At 46.7% G+C, this 23,247-nt stretch overlaps 1 protein-coding gene across 1 annotated transcript; it reads left to right on the top strand.

Moving 5' to 3' along the window:
• The first annotated feature begins 280 nt into the window (after nucleotides 1-280).
• On the top strand, nucleotides 281-20,578 carry LOC149470597 (uncharacterized). Its single transcript, XM_089662089.1, has 2 exons — nucleotides 281-404; nucleotides 15,073-20,578. The coding sequence occupies exon 2, from the start codon at nucleotides 15,392-15,394 to the stop codon at nucleotides 16,268-16,270; it is 879 nt and encodes a 292-aa protein (XP_089518215.1). The 5' UTR covers nucleotides 281-404; nucleotides 15,073-15,391; the 3' UTR covers nucleotides 16,271-20,578.
• Nucleotides 20,579-23,247: the final 2,669 nt, after the last annotated feature.

Raw genomic sequence — 23,247 nt, 5'->3', positions numbered from 1 at the left:
ATGGCCGCCAGAGGAGAAAAGTGCGGGCTACAATAAAATGGAGGACGAATATCTACTCCACTGCACTGTATTGTGATAACTGTGTTTCATTCATCGTAGAAGTTTACGAGCCGCCATCATCTTTTGTTTTTCAGGTTTTTCCCTGTTTTATGCTATTCAGCTTTTTTTGGACCAGCACCATCTAGTGTCTGCTCTCCATACTGCAGCCTCTGTATAAATCTGTCTGGAGTCACTTCCTATCCGGAGTCACTTCCTGTCTGTCTCACTTCCTGTCCCAAGAACACTTTCCTCCCGTCAGCCATTTTAGATTGGCTTCTAGAATGTCCTGTGATTGTCGGTCTCCATCCTGAACACACGGCCACCATAGGGCCAGCATGGGATCTTCTCCATGTCAGAGCACACGGGTAAATCAGGTGGATCTCCTATTCCAGGTCCCGGCTCCTGTCCCTGCTATAGACGGACCAATCATCTGTGACCGAACCTTCCTAGTCGTCAATGATGATCTGGGTGTATTATTATTATTTATTCCAGGTACTTATATAGCGCCGTCAGTTTACATCTATATTGTACATTCCCATCAGTCCCCGCCCCCGAGGAGCGTACAATCTAAGGGCCCTAACTCACATTCATACATACACATACTACGGACAACTTAGACAGGAGTGAACTCATCTCCCAGCATGTCTTTGTAGTGTGGGAGGAAACAGGAGTACCCGGAGGAAACTTGCGCAGGCACAGGGAGAACATGCAAACTCCAGGCAGGTGGTGCCATGGTTGGGATTTGAACCAACAACTCTAGTACTGCCAGGTGGAAGTACTAACCACTCAGCCACTGTGCTGCCCCGTGCTGTATATATCTCAGCATCTACTTCTCAGTGTTGGTTTCCTCCTCATTGCCGGCCATTAAATGGGCCTCAGAATGGCTCCGGTATTCCCTCCTAGGAAGGACATTCAGGCCGATCTCCCACCATGTTCCTCTGATGTGTCCGAGACAGAATAACAGGAGAGACACCAGGAGAACCCGCTGGGACCTGACACTCCGAGAACCAGAGTTATGGTGGAGTATAGACCCTTCCTGAGATACTCCTCCCTGGGAACGGTCATACCTCCGTACTCCTCTCCTGTACATACCCATCACTGTCATACCTCCGTACTCCTCTCCTGTACATACCCATCACTGTCATACCTCCGTACTCCTCACCTGTACATACCCATCACTGTCATACCTCCGTACTCCTCTCCTGTACATACCCATCACTGTCATACCTCCGTACTCCTCTCCTGTACATACCCATCACTGTCATACCTCCGTACTCCTCTCCTGTACATACCCATCACTGTCATACCTCCGTACTCCTCTCCTGTACATACCCATCACTGTCATACCTCCGTACTCCTCTCCTGTACATACCCATCACTGTCATACCTCCGTACTTCTCTCCTGTACATACCCATCACTGTCATACCTCCGTACTCCTCTCCTGTACATACCCATCACTGTCATACCCTCCGTACTCCTCTCCTGTACATACCCATCACTGTCATACCCTCCGTACTCCTCACCTGTACGTACCCATCACTGTCATACATCCGTACTCCTCTCCTGTACGTACCCATCACTGTCACACCTCCGTACTCCTCTCCTGTACGTACCCATCACTGTCACACCTCCGTACTCCTCCCCTGTACGTACCCATCACTGTCACACCTCCGTACTCCTCCCCTGTACGTACCCATCACTGTCACACCTCCGTACTCCTCCCCTGTACATACCGATCACTGTCATACCCCCCCCACTCCTCTCCTGAACGTACCCATCACTGTCATACATCCGTACTCCTCTCCTCCACATACCGATCACTGTCACGCCTCCGTACTCCTCTCCTGTACGTACCGATCACTGTCACACCTCCGTACTCCTCTCCTGTACGTACCGATCACTGTCACACCTCCGTACTCCTCTCCTGTACATACCGATCACTGTCATACCCCCCACACTCCTCTCCTGTACATACCCATCACTGTCATACCTCCGTACTCCTCTCCTGTACGTACCCATCACTGTCATACCTCTGTACTCCTCTCCTGTACATACCGATCACTGTCATACCCCCCACACTCCTCTCCTGTACGTACCCATCACTGTCATACATCCGTACTCCTCTCCTCCACATACCGATCACTGTCATTCCCTGTTTATCACCTCTGCCTGTGACAGCATGGCTATTGAGAGCCAAGTTCTGAAGGACAGAGAGTTGTCTAGCTCTGTGATTCCTATGATGTTGCAGCTGGAAAGCAAATCTAGTGTCCCCGATCACCTCCACACTGGTTACAGGGTCCCCGATCACCCCCACAGCGGTTACAGCGTCCCCGATCACCCCCACACCGGTTACAGGGTCCCCGATCACCTCCACACTGGTTACAGTGTCCCCGATCATCCCCACACCGGTTACAGTGTCCCCGATCACCCCCACACCGGTTACAGCGTCCCCGATCACCCCCACACCGGTTACAGTGTCCCCGATCACCCCCACACCGGTTACAGTGTCCCCAATCACCTCCACACCGGTTACAGTGTCCCCAATCACCTCCACACCGGTTACAGCGTCCCCGATCACCCCCACACCGGTTACAGTGTCCCCGATCACCCCCACACGGGTTACAGTGTCCCCGATCACCCCCACACGGGTTACAGTGTCCCCGATCACCTCCACACCTGTTACAGTGTCCCCGATCACCTTCACACCTGTTACAGTGTCCCCAATCACCCCCACACCGGTTACAGTGTTCCCGATCACCCCCACACCGGTTACAGCGTCCCCGATCACCTCCACACCGGTTACAGCGTCCCCGATCACCTCCACACCGGTTACAGCGTCCCCGATCACCTCCACACCGGTTACAGCGTCCCCGATCACCCCCACACCGGTTACAGCGTCCCCGATCACCTCCACACCGGTTACAGCGTCCCCGATCACCCACACACCGGTTACAGCGTCCCCGATCACCTCCACACCGGTTACCGTGTCCCCGATCACCTCCACACCGGTTACGGCGTCCCCAATCACCTCCACACCGGTTACGGCGTTCCCGATCACCTCCACACCGGTTACGGCGTTCCCGATCACCTCCACACCGGTTACGGCATCCCCGATCACCTCCACACCGGTTACGGCGTCCCCGATCACCTCCACACCGGTTACGGCGTTCCTGATCACCTCCACACCAGTTACAGGGTCCCCGATCACCGCCACACAAGTTACAGCGTCCCCGATCACCTCCACACAAGTTACAGCGTCCCCGATCACCCCCACACTGGTTACAGTGTCCCCGATCACCTCCACACCGGTTACAGCGTCCCCGATCACCCCCACACTGGTTACAGTGTCCCCGATCACCTCCACACCGGTTACAGCGTCCCCGATCACCCCCACACTGGTTACAGTGTCCCCGATCACCTCCACACCGGTTACAGTGTCCCCGATCACCTCCACACCTGTTACAGTGTCCCCGATCACCTCCACACTGGTTACAGTGTCCCTGATCACCCCCACACTGGTTACAGTGTCCCCGATCACCCCCACACTAGTTAGTGTGGGAGGGATTTGTACCGTCCTGACATTTGGGGACTACTATAGGTAATGATGCACTAAGCTATATTCTCTGAGCACTCATGGAGGCCAACATAAGTCTTCAAAAGACTCACCATGCCAAAATGGGATAATTTTGTGGGTGTTTCCATTGTCGTGGTTTTTCAGGGCTTTCAAAAATGTGATAGGTCGTCTAAAAATTTGGTGTGTAATTTATGCCCTCAGAAAGCCTGACTGTGCTCTTTTGATTTTGGTCCCCCTATGTGGCTAGGCTGTGAAAAAGTCTCACATGTGGTGTCCCCATACTCTAATGCAGGCCATAGATGGGTCGAAAAACGGCAGATTTTTCTTTTAAAAAACGAAAAATCGGTCGTTCAAGCGGCCGACGTTACCATCAATGGTAAAAAAAATCGGCCAATTTTCATCCCTACAGCTGGCAAAAAGTGTCCCTGCAGAGAGCTATTTCTTTGACATTTCTCTGACAATTCCTTGACATTTATAGAGATTGCAACAATGTATCTATTTGTTTCCATTTAGGATACAGATGTTTTTATTCGGAAACAGATACAATGTTGCAACCGCTGTAAATGTCAAAGAACTGTCAGAGAACTGTCAAAGAAATAGCGGAGCTCTCTGCAGGGACACTTTTTGCTGGACTGGAATTCCTCTTATTTTCATCCTACTTCTTCTTCATTCTCATCCTCTTCTTCTTCTTCTTATTCATCATCCTCATCCTCTTCTTCTTCATCATCCTCATCCTCTTCTTCTTATTCTTCTTCTTCATCCTCTTCTTCTTCATCCTCATCCTCTTCTTCTTCATCATCCTCATCCTCATCTTCTTCTTCTTCATCATCCTCATCCTCTTCTTCTTCTTCTTCTTCTTCTTCATCCTCATCCTCATCCTCTTCTCTTCTTTTTCTTCTTCTTCCTCATCTTCTTCTTCATCCTCATCCTCATCCTCTTCTTCATCCTCTTCTCCTTCTTCTTCTTCATCATCCTCATCCTCTTCTTCTTCTGCTTCTTCATCCTCATCCTCTTCTTTTTCTCCTTCTTCATCCTCATCTTCTTCATCTTCTTCTTCCTCATCCTCATCCTCTTCTTCTTCATCATCCTCTTCTTCTTCTTCTTCTTCTTCATCCTCATCCTCTTCTTCTTCTGCTTCTTCATCATACTCATCCTCTTCTTCTCCTTCTTCTTCATCCTCATCTTCATCCTCATCTTCTTCTTCTTCTTCCTCATCCTCATCCTCTTCTTCTTCTTCTTCATCCTCATCCTCTTCTTATTATTCTTCTTCATCCTCATCCTCATCCTCTTCTTCTTCTTCATCCTCATCCTCTTCTTCTTCTTCATCCTCATCCTCTTCTTCTTCATCCTCACCCTCTTCTTCTTCTTCTACTTCTTCTTCATCCTCATCCTCTTCTTCTTCTTCATCCTCGTCATCTTCTTCTTCTTCATCCTCATCCTCTTCTTCTTTTTCTTCTTCCTCATCTTCTTCATCCTCATCCTCTTCTTCTTCTCCTTCTTCATCCTCTTCTCCTTCTTCATCCTCATCCTCTTCTTCTTCATCCTCATCCTCTTCTTCTTCTCCTTCTTCTTCTTCATCATCCTCATCCTTATCTTCTTCTTCATCCTCATCTTCTTCCTCATCCTCTTCTTCTTCTTCTTCTTCTTCATCCTCATCCTCATCCTCTTCTTCTTCTTCTTCCTCATCCTCATCCTCTTCTTCTTCTTCTTCTTCATCCTCATCCTCTTCTTCATCCTCATCCTCTTCTTCATCCTCATCCTCTTCTTCTTCATCATCCGCATCCTCTTCTTCTTCTTCTTCATCCTCATCCTCTTCTTCTTCATCCTCATCCTCTTCTTCTTCATCCTCTTCTTCTTCCTCTTCTTCATCCTCTTCCTCTTCTTCTTTTTCTTCTTTTTGTCTTCCTCTTGCAGGTCACTGCTCATGCGCAGATTTTTTTATCGGTAAAAAATCGGCCGATTTGCCCACTAATTGCCGCGAAAATCGGCCAATCGGCAAAATCGGACGATTTTTTTCCAACTTTACCAAAAAAAAAAAACGGCCAAAATACCGAAAAACGGCCGAACAAATAGCCCACTAACGATCCGAAAACCGGCCGATTTTATTTTCGGTCGAAAAATCGGCCGATTTTTGACCCATCTATGGCCTGCATAAAGGAGTAGCAGAATGTGTTGTGGAGTATATTTCTAAGTACGCCTAGAAGGTTTGTTAGAAATATCATATTAATTGAGAACTTTGTGTAAAAATAAATATTCTCCTTTTCTTTCCTGCATTTTCAAAAAAACTTTTGTTGAAAAATGACCAAATAAACTTACTATTCACTTCAGAAAATACATTGGGGTTTTTGCTTTCCAAAATGGTGACATTTTGTGAGAGTTTCCACTGTCCTGGTGCTCTGGGCAGCCAAATATGTGATTGGTAGTCATGAAATTAGTGTAGATGTGTAATTTATGCTCCTTGAAAACCCAAATGTGTTCCTTAAATTTTGGACCCCTCTATGCATCTAGGCTGTGAAAAGTCTCACACAGGTGATATCCCCATACTCAGGAGATATAGCAGATCCTGTTTTGGGTTCATTTGGGTTCAATGTTCAAAGACTGAATAATTGTCATTCAAAGTGTGACAGCGCTGAAAGCTGAGAATTGGCCAGGGCAGGAGGGGGGTGAAAGTGTCCGGACTTGAAGTGGTTAACATACCAAGGGGTCCCTTTTTGTACATATCTACAACTGCACCATGTGCTTCCAGCTCAAGCTTCTCTCTCCACTTTAGTTCTTGAGGAGCCATGACTGATCCAGGGATTGATGGATGGTACGAGTAGGAAAGGCATGATCTCTGGTATATACTCCAGTCTTTTCATTCTTACCCAAGACTCTGCCCAATTACCATGTAGAAGGAAATGGGAAATAGAGGAAGTGGGAGGAGATTTGGACCTCCGTACCTCTCATCTCCCTGTCCTCTTCACAGAAACTATCTCAGTTATTTCTTTTACATAGAACTTACAGGACCCCAGCTCAGTTGTTCAGTTGGGACAGGAGGGATTCCCCCTTATGCCCCAAATGTAGCGGTGATGTAGGGGATTTGATACACGTTTTGGAGATTTCCAGAATTATTCTGATACTGGAAAGATATTACCAGTATTATATTATGGCTATTTCTATTTCTCTTCCTCAGGATCTGGAGGTGTTCCTCTTGGGATTTGTATCACAATAATTATTTACCAATTATAAAAATATTTCTTTGCCGCTGGGTGTTTTTATTTTTTGAGCTATAAATAAAAGAAGAGCAAAATATTTGAAAAATAAAAGATTTTCTTTATATCTATAATAACATTTTACAAACAGGTAATTTTTCTCCTTCACTGATGTGCGTTGATGATGCTGCACTGATAGGCAGCACTGACGAGGTGGCACGGATAGGAAGGACTGAAGAGCACTGATAGGAGGCACTGATAGGCAGCACTGCAGGGCACAGGTGGGTGGCACTGCAGAGTGGCACTGATGGACACAGGTGGGTGGCACTGCAGAGTGGCACTGATGGGCACAGGTGGGTGGCAATGATGGGCACAGGTGGGAGGCACAGGTGGGTGGTGTGACGATCATGGCGTCGGACCCCAGCCCTTCTCACCAAACTCGTGACCGAAGGATTAGCCAATCTAAAACCGCATTGTCACGTGCGTAACAATGCCACACTGTAACGGAACCGGACCCAGACCGCACTTGGGTATTTTCTGTTGTACTGCAGCTTCCCTGTCCGAACACAAATCCCCGGACACCACCCGCTGATCCTGCAGTAAATAAACAGCACCCGACTCTTCCTAAGACAGGAAGTCAACTCCTTTATTTTTACACAAACACAAGATATATACACAGGGCGGGGAAACACAACCAGGAACAGGAAACACATCATCAGCCCGCCCCATCAGTGGGAAGGGCTACAAGAATCGCCCCCCCACCCAACCAAGACACAAAACAATGGGATGTAGCACATGGCAGAGAACAATGGACAACCACGTGGCAGTGAACAATCCCCACACCAATACACAATACCATGACATTCACATTCACACCCTGTCCCCCTTAACAGACACAGGGTGGGTTAAACATAATGAGGGGAACATGAGCTGACACAGGGGTCCCCCCACCCCCAAAAGTCACTCCCGTCACATATCTCCCCTTTCGACAGGAGACTAACGCAGGAGTAAATCCCAGATGGGTGGACTCTGAAGTTAATCTGTACTTCCAGTCCCACAATGCCGGCACCCACACAGTACCCCAAACAAATTGTCACACACCAAGCATTACTCACCCAGCCAACCTCTGCCTCTCCCGTAGAACATACCCACTGCTGGGGAGAAGTACGGACTGGTCCTTCTCCCTGAAGTCCTCTCAGACGCTGGAGAGAAGACAGGGTGGCTGGGCCAACTCCATCATGCTGTTGGGTATCTGGGCCGACTGCCCAGCATCCCTGGGGTATCCAGGTGGTGACTGTAGTCTCATCCACTTTGACTTGATGGACATCCCCCAGTGTTCGCAAAGTAAGGCTGACATCCTCCTGTCCCAATGCCAGACCCTTTTCTGGGGTTGTGTCAGTGGAGACCGAAGTCCCATCCACGGACATCAGCTCAAGCTATTGTAGTGAGGCACTGATTGCATCCTCTTCCTGTAGCTCCTGCGGATGCTGATTGTTTTGGGCAGAGGTCAGAAATGTTTGGCTCTGTTGCCAGCTTTTCTGCTGGTTCCTCTTCAGCAGAAAAGTCTATCAAATCCCCAGTCTCTGGAATTTCCACTGCCGATTCTTGGGCATGCTGTCGAGCATTTTTTAGCAGTTGCCTGTATGCCCTTCCCAGATGCAGTTCTTTCTTCAGCAGGTATTCCAGATCTGGCTCAAGCTCTGAGACCCCTGTGAGACCGAACATAGCCTCTCTGTCTTCTCACAACTCCTCCAGGGTAGGTTCTCCTTCATCACCAAACACAAAATGATCTGTAAGGCTCTCCCATAGCAATCCAGGGCCACCAAACTCATGTCCCTCAGGAGAGCACTCTGTCGAGACCCCTAAATATTCCTGCTCTGCGTACCATTGCACAGCTTGGAAGCACAATCCCACCGCTTGCCACCAATGTAACGGAACTGGACCCAGACCTCACTTGGGTATTTCCGTTATATGGCAGCTTCCCTGTCCGAACACAAATCCCCGGACACCACCTGCTGATCATGCAGGAAATAGACATCATCAGCCCGCCCCATCAGTGGGAAGGGCTACATGAAACACCCCCACCCAACCAAGACACAGAACAATGGGATGCAGCACATGGCAGAGAACAATGGACATCCACATGGCAGAGAACAAGGAACAATGTCCACACCAATACATAATACTATGACATTCACATTCACACCCTGTACCCCTTAACAGGCACAGGGTGGGTTAAACATAATGAAGGGAACATGAGCTGACACAGGGGTCCCCCCACCCCCAAAAGTCACTCCCATCACACACACCCAGCTGCACTCTGCACAAAGATTTTCCAGCTAATGGACCACAATCTGTATCTGCAGCCTGGGAGCAATTGTTACTGGGTCAGGTTAGTTACGCAATTAACCCTTCACACTGCCATCACCTCCTTTTTGTACAGAGAAAGAGAAAACTTAGCAATATCAGCAATAACACTATGATGTTTGAATAATCGTCGGTATACCACTGTCACTGCAGGCAGAGATATACCGAAGTTTAAAACACCCACACAGTAGCGTTCTTCAGAGGCAGGAATTCGTAGTTTGCATTAAAGGGCTTTAGAAACAGTTCAACACTTTCAGAAAGTAAGATTTACTACTAAAAGGTCAAAAGGGTGCAATAAAAATATTTACAGAAAAAGATGTAGCCTATATATATATATATATATATATATATATATATACGTACGTATGTGTATATATATATATATATATATATATATATATATATATATATATATATAAATATAAATATACAGAGAACAACAGCACAGCAAAGAGATAACAGAGAGAAGTTTAGAGGGATAAAGTACTTGCCACACATCCTGGGTTAAGCAGATCAGGTTTCAGAGCAAAAGGATTTCTTATTTCCCACTGTCTGTTCCAATGTTAAAACAGGGAGATTCTTCAACTTCTTTCAACTCCACTTAGCTTTTTCTAGCAACTCCACAGGGTGTCTCCCTGGAGCAGTAAACCAATTGCCTCATTTGGGGAGGGAGTTGTAGGTGGAGACCCAAGCTATGACCAAAAATCCTCACATTTGATGTCCCCTACTCCCCCTCTCTGTTGGGGTCCCTCAAGGCTCCGTCCTCGGGCTCCTTCTCTTCTCCATCTACACCTCCTCCCTTGGCCAACTCATACACTCTCACGGCTTCAACTACCACCTATATGCCGACGACACACAAATCTATCTCTCAACCCTCCACCTCACCCCCTCGGTCTCCGCCTGAATCACACACCTACTGAGCAACATATCTGACTGAATGTCACTCCACTTCCTTAAACTGAACCTCTCCAAGACCAAGTTTCTTGTCCCCCCCCCCCAACCCAGACACCACCCCCCATTGACTTCTCCATCATGTCCAACAATGCCACCATCAAACCCGCCCCGCAGGCCAGAGTACTTGGTGTCATTCTGGACTCCAACCTATCCTTCCAGCCCCAAGTCCAATCACTACCAAACTCGTGCAGACTCCACCTCCGCAACATCGCCAAAATCCGCACGTTCCTAACCCCAGAAACCACTAAACAGCTCATCCACTCCCTCATCATATCACGACTCGATTACTGCAACTCCCTCCTCACTGGCCTGCCTCGCCGCTGGCTATCCCCGCTTCAGTCGATCCTGAATACGGCAGCCAGACTCATTCACCTTTCCAACCGCTCCATCTCCGCCACCCCCCTCTGCCAATCCCTCCACGGGCTTCCGATTGCGCAACGTATCAAATTCAAAATCCTATCACTGACGTACAAATCTGTCCACCATACTGCCCCGAACTACATCACTGACCTAATATCCAAGTACCACCCAACACGCACACTCCGCTCCTCACAAGAGCTCCTTCTCTCTAGTTCCCAATTTACATATCCAATCTTATCTCTAAATATCACCCAAACCGTACACTCCGCTCCTCACAAGACCTCCTCCTCTCTAGCTCCCTTATCTCCTCCTCCCATGCCTGCCTCCAGGACTTCTCCAGGGTGTCACCCATCCTCTGGAACTCCCTGCCCCAACCCATCAGATTATCACCTACTCTCCTCTCCTTTAGGCGCACCCTGAAAACCCATCTCTTCAGGGAAGCCTACCCCACCCCCTGCTAACTTGACCGACCTCCTCCACTCTTCCTACCACTCCATCCCCCACAGCTTTCTACTCCTGTGCCACCATCCCCTCCCTCCTAGATTGTAAGCTCGAAAGAGCAGGGCCCTCAATCCCCTCATGTTTTGCATTGTATTGGTATTGTTCTGTCACATGTTCTGTCCCCCTTTGTAATGTACAGCGCTGAGCGAACTATTGGCACTTTATAAATACTGTATAATAATAATAATAATAATAATGGTTCATAACTTATCGGTGCATTTAGCAGCCATGCTACTAGTAGATTAATACTCAGAATCACCGGCTGAACGTCTACATATGAAATATGAGAACTGCTTGAATGGTTAAGGAGATATAATTTTCTACTCTCCTGTGTATGCCAGCTAGGGGGTATAAAATACCAGGTGATTTGTCTTGACATGAGCCATCCGAATATATGCTTCATGTTTGTGTAAGTCTTTCATAATCCAAGATATGTAATCATAGGGGGAAATGGATGTTGAATGTGGTGTCTAGTTTATGACTTATCTGGAATGTCTTTGAACTCAGTGAAGGACTTGGTTTATGGCTCTAGAAGCCCTTCTCGCAAGAGTTTCACAGACAGAGGGGCACCTAGCTAGTGAGGTTTATAGCCATGACACCCTCCCAATGAGTCTGTTGCCTGTGATCTCTGCAAACACACACCGACCACATTCCTTAGGGAGGGGGGAAATCAGAGGAGGGAAGCTGATTTTGGGAGTGAGAGATGATACAGCATGGAAGATTCTTAAAAAGATGGAAGACCGCGTCCATCTCAGTGTGCACGATTGCTACAGGCGGCACTGATCATCAGTGCCCTGATAAGTGCCGATCCCTTCGGTGATAATTGCCGGTTCTCGACAGTACTTTCCACACGCTGTATTTACCCGGTGATAACTGTGTCATTGGACACAGCTGATAAAGTGGTAAAAGGCCACTGTGATTGGCCGTTTACCATACCCCATGATCAGCTGTGTCCACAATCACCAGAGAGGCCGGGTCCACTCCACTGGGGATGCACAGGAGGCATGTCCTGGAATGATGTCCATGGACATCGTCCCAGGTTTACACAACCGTGCTGTAGCCATTCCTTCGGCTATAGTGGCAATGGGAACTGGTTAAATACTGTGAAGCTGTCCCTAATTAGGATGGTCTCCTATATGACCAAAAGCACATCTGACCACCTTGATTGGGGTCAAAGGATCTGGTGAGTGAGCAATCTGTATTCATTACTCCTGTTGGCACACGGTGAAGATTACAGTCACAATCTTTTTTCCTGTCCGGTCTGGGCCACAGGCTAAAGAAGCCACAAGCAGTGTCACTTTGAACTTAATTTATGGACTTATATTTTTTATATTTTATTTTTTATGTCATTTATACACCACTGTCCTGAAATTTGTTATGAGAACATCATTTTTGCATATTTGGTTATTTATGCACAATTGGAGGGTTGCACACAGGGACTTTAAGAATTAATAGTCCCTACCAATTGCACAATTATATCATCTAAAGGTTGTATGTAGCGCCTACCTATTCTAATAAAAATTGACAATAATTATTTACACATCCAAGTCATATAGCAATAGTGAGGCTGCTGTATATTGCCCACAAGGGTGGACTGACCATTTGGAAACTTGGGCACTGCCCGTGGGCCCAGGGTCAGTAGGGGGCCCCACAAGATGCCCCTTTTTCATAGACTTTTTAGAGTTTGGGCAAGGACACAGGGGCCCCATGATCCCCTATTGCCCGGGGGCCCCATGAGTTGTCAGTCCACCCCTGATTGCCCATAAACTAATAGCACAATTCTGGGTATCACCTCATACTCCCATAAGACCACAGTGGACTGAGCAGGTGAACTCCACATTAATACATGAAAAACTAACTTACCGACATCGTAATTCCCCCAGGGGATGTACAGTATCTCACAGAAGTGAGTCCCCCTGACATTTTTGTAAATATTTGATTCTCACTTTTCATGTGACAACACTGAAGAAATGACCCTTTGCTATAATGTGTCATAGTGAGTGTACAGCTTGTATAAAATGTAACTTTGCTGTCCCCACAAAATAACTCAATACACCGCCATTGATGTCTAAACTGCTGACAACAAAAGTGAGTCCACCCCTAAGTGACAAGGTCCAAATTGGGCCCAATTACCCATTTTCCCTCCCCGGTGTCATGTGACTTGTTAGTGTTACAAGGTCTCAGGTGTGAATTGGGAGCAGGTGAGTTACATTTGGTGTTATCGCTCTCACTCTCTTATACTGGTCACTGGAAGTTCAACATGGCACCTCATGGCAAAGAACTCTTTGGGGATCTGAAAAAAAAAAGAATTGTTGCTCTACATAAAGATGGCCTAGGCTATAAGAAGATTGCCGAGACCCTGAAACTGAGCTGCATTACAGTGGCCAAGACCATACAGCAGTTTAACAGGACAGGTTCCACTCAGAACAGGCCTCACCATGGTTGACCACAGAAGTTAAGTGCACGTGCTCAGCGTCATATCCAGGGGTTGTCTTTGGGAAATAGACTTATGAGTGCTGCCAGCATTGCTGCAGAGGTTGAAGGGGTTGGGGGGGTCAGCCTGTCACTGCTCAGACCAACTGCCTCACACTGCATCAAATTGATCTGCATGTCTGTCATCCCAGAAGAAAGCCTCTTCTAAAGATAATGCACAAGAAAGCCTGAAGTTTACTGGAGACAAGCAGACTAAGGACATGGATTACTGGAACCATGTCCTGTGGTCTGATGACACCAATGTAAACTGATTTGGTTCAGATGGTGTCAAACGTGTGTAGCGGCAACCAAGTGAGGAGTACAAAGACAAGTGTGTCTTGCCTACAGTCAAGCATGGTGGTGAGAGTGTCATGGTCTGAGGCTGCATATGTGCTGCCGGCACTGGGGGGCTACAGTTCATTGAGAGAACCATGAATGCCAACACATACTGTGACATACTGAAGCAGAGCATGATCCCCTCCCTTTGGAGACTGGGCCGTAGGGCAGTATTCCAACATGATAACGACCCCAAACACACCTCCAAGACCACCATTGCCTTGCTAAAGAAGCTGAGGGGAAAGGTGATGGACTGGCCAAGCATGTCTCCAGACCTAAACCCTATTGAGCATCTGTGGGGCATCCTCAAATGGAAGGTGGAGGAGCGCAAGGTCTCTAACATCCACCAGCTTCATGATATCATGGAGGAGTGGAAGAGGACTCCAGTACAACCTGTGAAGCTCTGGTGAACTCCATGCCCAAGAGGGTTAAGGCAGTGCTGGAAAACAAAGGCGGCCACACAAAATATTGATACTTTGGGCCCAAATTTGGACATTTTCACTTAGGGGGTGGATTCATTTTTGTTGCCTTCGGCTTAGATTTTAATGGCGGTGTGTTGCGTTATTTTGAGGGGACAGCAAATTTCCATGTTATACAAGCTGTACACTGACTATGTCACATTGTAGCAAAGTGTCATTTCTTCAGTGTTGTCACATGAAAAGAGAGAATCAAATATTTACAAAAATGTGAGGGGTGGACTCACTTCTGTGAGATACTGTATGTCTCTCTGGCAGATCTGGCTGGATATTTTGGGTCTTGCTCCCCCCAGGTAATTCTTCAGAGACCTTTACAGGTTTAACTTCCTTAGCCGCAAAAAAAAGGACCGAGCCAGTTCCATCCTACTAAATGGTAACTACTTTACAGACCAATACTTGGGGTAGACACGGGCCCCATTGATTGGTGTCTGCTATCTATGTAGGTACTGGGGGAGTTACTTGCCGTGTACAGCTGAATCGTTCTAGGTTGTTTCTTCTTTTCTCTGTTCATTTGTTTATAAAAGGTAAAAGTGACACCATAGACAAAGCAAGTTATTGTTCTGTATGATCTGTAACAGTGCCACAACTGCCTATACGTGAGAATGTATGACTCCATTGTCTGGGCTGAATGTTGGGAATACTGTGCGCACTTATAAACTTTCTTGATAAAATATATTTGATTAAAAAATGATATCTTGCTGTACATATTCTTTCTATGCATAAGATACATTTTTAATAATTAACAGAACCTTTATTTAGTCCTTTATATAGAATTCTGATATTTATTTATATTTTATGCAGGTGGATGGATGAACCAAGTTTTCGGTCATGTTGGTCTTCCTAAATACAACTAAGTCACATGGAAACAAGACATATGGTTGTCCTAATTGACTGAAAGTCTTTATTGCAGTTCACTGGAGGATTCATACAGGACACAAGTCTTATCCACGTTCTAAAAGTCATAAAGGTTTTGGATCCTCTTCAACATTGATCCAGCCTCAGAGGACAAGAGAGAAGTCATTTCAGTGTTCTGGAAGTGACAATGGCTTTACAATAAAGTCCAACCCAAGTATACATAAGAGAAATCATTTCAAACAATTTCTTGCTTGAACGTTTCACAATGGAGGCAAAACATATCACTGGAGAGAAGTCATATCAATGTTCTGAATGTGGCAAAGAGTTTACACAGAAGTCATATCTTATCACACACCAGAGGATTCACACTGGAGGGAAGCCACATCAGTGTTCTGAATGTGACAAAGCTTTTACAAGGAAGTCACAACTTATCAGACACCAGAGGGTTCACACTGGAGAGAAGCCATATCTGTGTTCTGAATGTGATAAAGCTTTTACACAGAATTCAAGTCTTATTAAACACCAGATGATTCACATTAGAGAGAAGCCATATCAGTGTTCTGAATATAATACAGCTTTTACACAGAAATCACATCTTCTCATACACCAGAGGATTCTCACTGGAGAGATTCCATATCCATGTTCTGAATGTGACAAAGCTTTTACAAAGAAGTCACATCTTATCACACACCAGAGGGTTCACACTGGAGGGAAGCCATATCAATGTTTTGAATGTCACAAAGCTTTTACAAAGAAGTCACATCTTATCGCACACCAGAGGATTCACACTGGAGAGAAGCCATATCAGTGTTCAGAATGTGACAAAGCATTTACACAGAAGTCAGATATTATCAAACACCAGAGGGTTCACTTTGGAGGGAAACCATATCAGTGTTCTGAATGTGACAAAGCTTTTACACAGAAGTCAAATCTTATCACACACCAGAGGATTCACACTGGAGAGAAGCCACATCAGTGTCTTGTATGTGGCAAAGCTTTTACAGAGAAGTCACATCTTATCAGACACCAGAGGATTCACACTGGAGAGAAGCCATATCAGTGTTCAGAATGTAGCAAAGCTTTTACAGTGAAGTCAAACCTTGTCACACACCAGAGGATTCACACTAGAAAGAAGCCATTTTAATGCTGACATGCTGAATGGGACAAAGCTTTTACAGTTAATGCTGGGCTAATATATCATCAGAGGATTCACAAATTTCAGCTGCACAGAAGAAGAAAAGGGATATTAAAGTAGTGTCCAGTGTCCCATTAGTTTCACAGCCCCAATTTCATCCCACAAGCTAGAGAAGCAGTGAAAAGTTGAAATGCTACTCTAAAAAACAAACTGGAATGTAATGACTGAGTGCATTGTGTTTAGTGATTATGTCCATCAGAAACACAACTAGAAGGTCTGTGAATATTTTACCTTTTGACATTGTTTTAGATAAGCACCAATGACTGAACTGTTTCCCTCTTGGTTCTCATCTTTATTTTATAAGGAGCTTTGACTAAACATGTACTGCATTTTCATCATTCACCAACTGAGATGTGTTCCCAAGTGTTTTCTTTATTGCCAGATCCTGAGCTACTACATGACCAACACTGCCTCAGTACCTGAGACTAGGATGGGGTCCAATTGTATCTTACCAAGCCTCTGAAGCCTCAGTGGGAGAGTCCATTCCAGGCTCTTCTGACTATTGATATATCATCAGCCAGGGTTAAGGGCTCCAGCTAAGTCCACCTTCTCCACACCTCTCATTACATATTCCACCTCCTCTCCCATGATCAATGCTTCCTTTCCATGTTTCATCTCCTCTCATAGATGACAGTTTTGCAGGTAGGTCTGTAGCTTGAACACCCAAGATAAAGTCTCTGGTCAGTGAAAAAGAAACTCCCTAAGCAGCCAGAAGGCTTCCAACACTGATTTTCTGCTGTTTATGGGATGCATTCAACAGTACCATTTAAGTTCAGCTGCCCACTTGTGTTCCATCTGGTTTTGCTGAAAGTCTCAGGGATACCATCAGGTGAAGAATGAATTTTATTGTTGTCTTCTTCCTCTGTCCAGATATTACTCATCTCCTTAGAATATTCACACAGCACAACTGCAAGAGATCTGAACTTACAAAGTTCTACCTGTGCGGTCATATTCCTGCCACTTCTGGGGACTGAAACTCCTCCAGTTGCGGTTCAATTTCATGTCTATGACAGGACAGGTCTCTCTTTAAGGTAAAGTTTTCAAAGAGCACTTCTTGTCTCTGGAAACGTTAGGACATTGGCACTACCATGGACAAAATCAATCATTACATTTCCCGCTCCCTCAACCTCCTAGCGATCACAGAAACCTGGATCCAGCCCACTGACTCTACCTCCCCTGCTGCACTCTCCTACGGAGGTCTCACCTGGACCCACTCACCCAGACCTAACGGTCGTAAAGGTGGTGGGGTTGGTCTGCTCCTGTCACCGCAGAGCACCTTCCGAGTCCTCCCAAACCCCCTCCCAATCCTTCCCCTCCTTCGAGGCCCACTACGTCTGACTATTCTCCCCAACCCCCCTGAAGATTGCTGTGATATACCGGCCTCCTGGATCCATATCCCGCTTCCTGGTAGACTTTTCCTCCTGGCTACCCTTCTTCCTCTCCTGTGAGCTACCCACCATCATCCTTGGGGATTTTAACATCCCTGTCTACCTCGACAACCTGGACACATCCCATCTCCTCCACTTAACCTCCTCCTTTGCACTTGCGCAGTGCATACAATCCACCACCCACTCCAACGGGAACATCCTGGACCTTGTCTTCCCCAACTGCTGCGCTCCCCACAACCTCACTAACACCCCCTTCCCTCTCTCTGACCACAACCTGATTACCTTCTCTATCTCCTCATCCTCCAATGCCTACACCTCCAAATGTCACACTACTACCAGCCGTAACCTCCGCAACCTTAACCCTGTCCCCCTCCACTCTGCAGCTGATCAACTCCATGACAGCATCCTCCCCCTGTCTTGCCCCGACTTGGCTATGACTGCCTACAACAACGCGCTGGCAACAGCCCTTGACTCACTAGCGCCTTTAACCACATGCAACATCAGACCCCGACCGCTCCAGCCCTGGCAGACTGATCACACCAAAACCCTCAAACGACACAGTCGTGCCCTGGAGCAACTATGGCGCAAAACCAAATCCCAACAAGCCTTCACCCGCTACAAATCTTCCTTCCACACCTACACCTCCTCCCTCCACGCAGCCAAACAAGCCTACTTCCTGACCCTCATCAAGGCCCTCTCCTCCAATCCTTGCCGACTCTTCTCCACCTTTAACTCTCTACTCTCGCCACCTCCACCCAACACCTCACTCACTGCCCTTGAGATTGCCAATCACTTCAAAAACAAGATTGACACAATTCGCAAGGACATCGCCGCAACTCACACGCCCTCTCAATCTGTCCCCTCTCACACAGCTACCCCCTCATCCCCCCTCCCCCTCGACATAACCAGCAGGGACTTTGTCGCTGCTCAAACTCCCTCCAACCCCGTTCCTTCTCACTCAACTACCCCCTCATAACCCCTCTCCCACGGCCCCACCACTGCTCTGACCTCCACTTCCACCCCATCCTACATTCCTCATACTGAAGCCCCCCCAAAACTCTGCACCTTTGACCTTACTACCATCGAGGAAGTCTCCAAGATCCTCTCTGATGCCCGCCTCACCACCTGCCCCCTCGACCCTATCCCCTCACAACTCCTACGACCTCCCTCCCCCTCCATCCTACGCTCCCTCACCCACATTTTTAATCTCTTCCTCTCCTCCAGCACTTTCCCATCCACTCTGAAACATGCACACATCACCCCCATACTTAAAAAGCCCTCCCTGGACCCCAATGACCCGAACAACCTCAAACCCATCTCCGTGCTCCCATTTACATCTAAACTCCTCGAGCGCCTCATCTACACCCGCCTAAGCTCTCACCTCAATGACAACAACCTCCTCGATCCCCTACAGTCCAGCTTCCATCCCCTACACTCCACCGAAACTGCCTTACTCAAACTATCCAACGACCTGCTAACCGCCAAAGCTAATGGCCATTATTCAGTGCTCCTACTCCTTGACCTCTCTGCCGCCTTCAACACAGTCGACCACCCCATCCTCCTCAAAAAACTACACTCCTCAGAGATTCTGCTCTCTCCTGGCTCTCATCCTACCTGTCACAACGCTCTTTCAGCATTACCTATAATGCTACCACCTCCCCCTCACTCCCCCTCTCTGTTGGGGTCCCTCAAGGCTCTGTCCTCGGCCCCAGCTCTTCTCCATCTACACCTCCTCCCTTGGCCAACTCATACACTCTCATGGCTTCAACTACCACCTCTATGCCGACGACACACAAATCTATCTCTCAACCCCCCACCTCACCCCCTCGGTCTCCGTCCGAATCACTAGGCTACTGAGCGACATATCAGACTGGATGTCACTCCACTTCCTTAAACTGAACCTCTCCAAAACCGAGTTTCTTGTCTTCCCCCCAAGCCCGGACACCACCCCCCATTGACTTCTCCGTCACATCCAACAACGCCACCATCAAACCCACCCCGCAGGCCAGAGTACTTGGTGTCATTCTGGACTCCAACCTATCTTTCCAGCCCCAAGTCCAATCACTAACAAACTCATGCAGACTCCACCTCCCAACATCTCCAAAATACGCACGTTCCTAACCCCAGAAACCACTAAACAGCTCATCCACTCCCTCATCATATCACGACTCGACTACTGCAACTCCCTCCTCACTGGCCTGCCTCGCCGCTGGCTATCCCCGCTTCAGTCCATCCTGAATACGGCTGCCAGACTCATTCACCTTTCCAACCGCTCCCTCTCTGCCACCCCCCTCTGCCAATCCCTCCACTGGCTTCCGATTACGCAAGGGATGAAATTCAAAATCCTAACACTGATGTACAAAGCTGTCCACCATACTGCCCCGTACTACATCACTGACCTAATATCAAAGTACCGCCCAGCACGCACACTCCGCTCCTCACAAGACCTCCTTATCTCTAGTTCCCTGGTCTCCTCCTCCCATGCCCGCCTCCAGGACTTCTCCAAGGTGTCACCCATCCTCTGGAACTCCCTGCCCCAACCCATCAGATTATCACCTACTCTCCTCTCCTTTAGGCGCACCCTGAAAACCCATCTCTTCAGGGAAGCCTACCACACACCCCGCTAACCTCCTCCACTCTTCCTACCACTCCATCCCCCACAGCTATTTCCTCCTGTACCACTATCCCCTCCCTCCTAGATTGTAAGCTCGAAAGAGCAGGGCCCTCGATCCCCTCATGTTTTGCATTGTATTGTTATTGTTCTGTCACATGTTCTGTCCCCCTTTGTAATGTACAGCGCTGAGCGAACTATTGGCGCTTTATAAATACTGTATAATAATAATAATTACATAAATGGTGCAATCTGTCATTAGCACAGCAGTTTTTGTTTTTCCGAGTCTCCCCTTGTAACATTTTTAGTTGACTTTCCCAGTAGATCATTTTTTTTCTACTTCCTGTAGAAGGCCAAGCATTTTGGCAAAAATGGCAGTTGGAGGGATTGGGGCAAATCCTATAACACTGCTGGGGGTGCTCACAACTGTCAGTTGTCATTCATATGGGGGTTGGACCTTTTAGAGAACCTGTTGCTGTAACTGCTGTAGAAGTGTTAGCTGAAGTTGGGCTTTACTTGTTGTGTGTCTTACTTATAATCTATCTAAGACTTCCCTGTACAGGGTGACAACGCTGCTGTGTAATGTTCCTGCAGAATGATCAGGGTTGTCACCCTGTTACAGAAGGCGGGAAAATAACAGATCTACAGACAGGACCAACAGCTGATACAACTATGTTGCAGAGGGAACTCTGGGAATGCTAATGACAGATTGCATTACACATTCAGTTAGCAGACTTCCTGCTGTTGGTCTGATGTTTGAATTGTGTTCTGATATTTACTGTCCTGCTGTAAAAGGTGTAAATGATCGCCCGCATGTTTCCTGTAGTAGCAGGGACTACAAACTCATATCAGGAATAGTAGGATGGGTACCTACCCAAGGGGGTCACGTTTTTGAATTTGGAAGAAAGATTTCACATGGTTTCTTAACTTCCATTAATGACACCGACAAGGGGAGTCTCACTTCACTAACAATAGGAGAGCCAATCACAGGCCAGTAACATTTCATGGTGTCTCAATGTATTGCAGAATGTTTAATCCCCATTGGTCCAATTGCCTAGTCCTTCCAGATGATATTGCTTCATGTGTAGAAGGAGCACCCTAAAATGTCTTCCCTTCAATTCCACCTAGTTGTACTTTAGGTTATGTTGCCCCTCCCCCATATCTGTAAGGGAAAGCCTCAATTTCTCCCAATACTCCCCTGGCCTTCCAGTGAGAAGAAACATTTTCTCTGGAGTGGAGATGTTTTATGCAGTGAGCCCTTCATAGACGGGATGGGGAATCTAAGTAATCTAAGATGAGTAAGATGAACCGGTGTACTGGAGTCATGGATCAGATAACCAATGACACCATTGATGGTATAGCAGAGCTGACAGCAGAAGTGGCTCCATCACCTAAGGTGGTGTCACAGAACTGCATGGTGGCTGACTATCTCTCGGAAGATCAAGGTGGAATCTACAAACTGGTGTCAGAGAGTGTTGTACATTTATATTAGATCATGAGGATCTCAGAAGGAGATATCTACACAAGGTAAAGGAGTTCCAACAGTCACCTGGGTGGGGGAAGTGGGATCCATTTTCTTGGATGGGGTTAGTTGGAACTTGGTTGAGTAATATGGTGGCTTTGATTTTTTATGCACATGATTAAATGCACATTTTAGAACAGAAGATTACTTTAAACCCACAAACATGCTTTATTTTCTAAAGACTATAATGGTGGTAGTTTCCATTTTCTATCTCACAGGATATTAGCACATTTGTTTATCAAATGCATATTTTCTGTAAAAAAAACCCACTAAAGATCATTTTAATACACAAAAAAAACAATATATGACACAATTTGTTTGGTGAAATGTAAAATATTGTTTACATCAAGTATATAGATACCAAACATATCAAACGTGCCAAAATTGTGCGTATTTGTGAAATGGTGACAAACTTCAGTACCAGAATTTGTCCATAGTTGACGCTTTAAAAGCCTTTACAGGTCATCAGTTTATATAGTGAACCATGAATGATGGCCCTAGAGTTATTCCTCTCCCTCTGGTGTGTGCAGAGATATGTACAATGTGTAGTGTGAGTGATGTTTTCCTACATAACCGCACCCAACCCTTGCAATTGCTCATGTATACGGGAACTGGGGGCTTTAAAATGTGTTTTGTGTGTTTTTTCATTTACAGTGTGTTACTTTACACTTTTCTTTCTCTGAACTTTATTATTGCCATATAGGGGGTTAATAGCCTCGCATGTGATAACATATTGCTGGTCACAGATCCTCTTTAAAGAAACACAAGAGGTCTATTAGACCCCTAATGTCACCTCTGGTCCCCAGAAAAGATGGTCAAGCACAGATCATGTTTGATCAGCTCCTTGAAGACACGAATGTACATCTGCCAAATCTGTATCTGAGTAGACCATAGAAGCAGCATTAGGAAGAAATGTGAGCATGGCTTCAGTCAGGCGATGGTCCTGGTGGTCATGGACTTGTTCTCCTTCAGGTCCTCTCACCTTGTAGATGGTGACATGGACTTGTTGTGTGGGAATGAGCAGGAGGGGCTCGGGGTTCTCTTGTACCCAATCAGCTTGTTATGGATAAAAGATGAAAGTGTCTTCTGGGAAGTTATAGGGATTTGGATGTTTAGAGGGTTACATAGGTGGGTGGGGCTGGTTTTAACGAGGGGCGTGTCATATGTTAATCAGTTTATTAGCATAGATGATATAAATGGTATAAATAGATCCTTGAAATGTAAACAATCTATGTCTTTCCTTCTGTTGTTAAAGTGTCACATATATATGATGAATAAAGTTGGATGATATTTTCACCGCACAATACCATGGTCTGGGTTCTTCTACAACACATCCCCCCAAAAATGTCCTCTTCCAGTTCTAGGAGTCTGGTGGAATGGGACACAAGCTGATGGTATCTCTTAG

The sequence above is a fragment of the Staurois parvus genome, unplaced genomic scaffold (assembly GCF_062004578.1).
Source record: "Staurois parvus isolate SC_StPar_1 unplaced genomic scaffold, SC_StPar_1.0 ptg000036l, whole genome shotgun sequence".
In the NCBI taxonomy this organism is placed as follows: Eukaryota; Metazoa; Chordata; class Amphibia; order Anura; family Ranidae; genus Staurois; species Staurois parvus.
The sequence above is the reverse complement of the archived record's forward strand: the minus strand, read 5'-3'. Positions and strand labels throughout refer to the sequence as shown.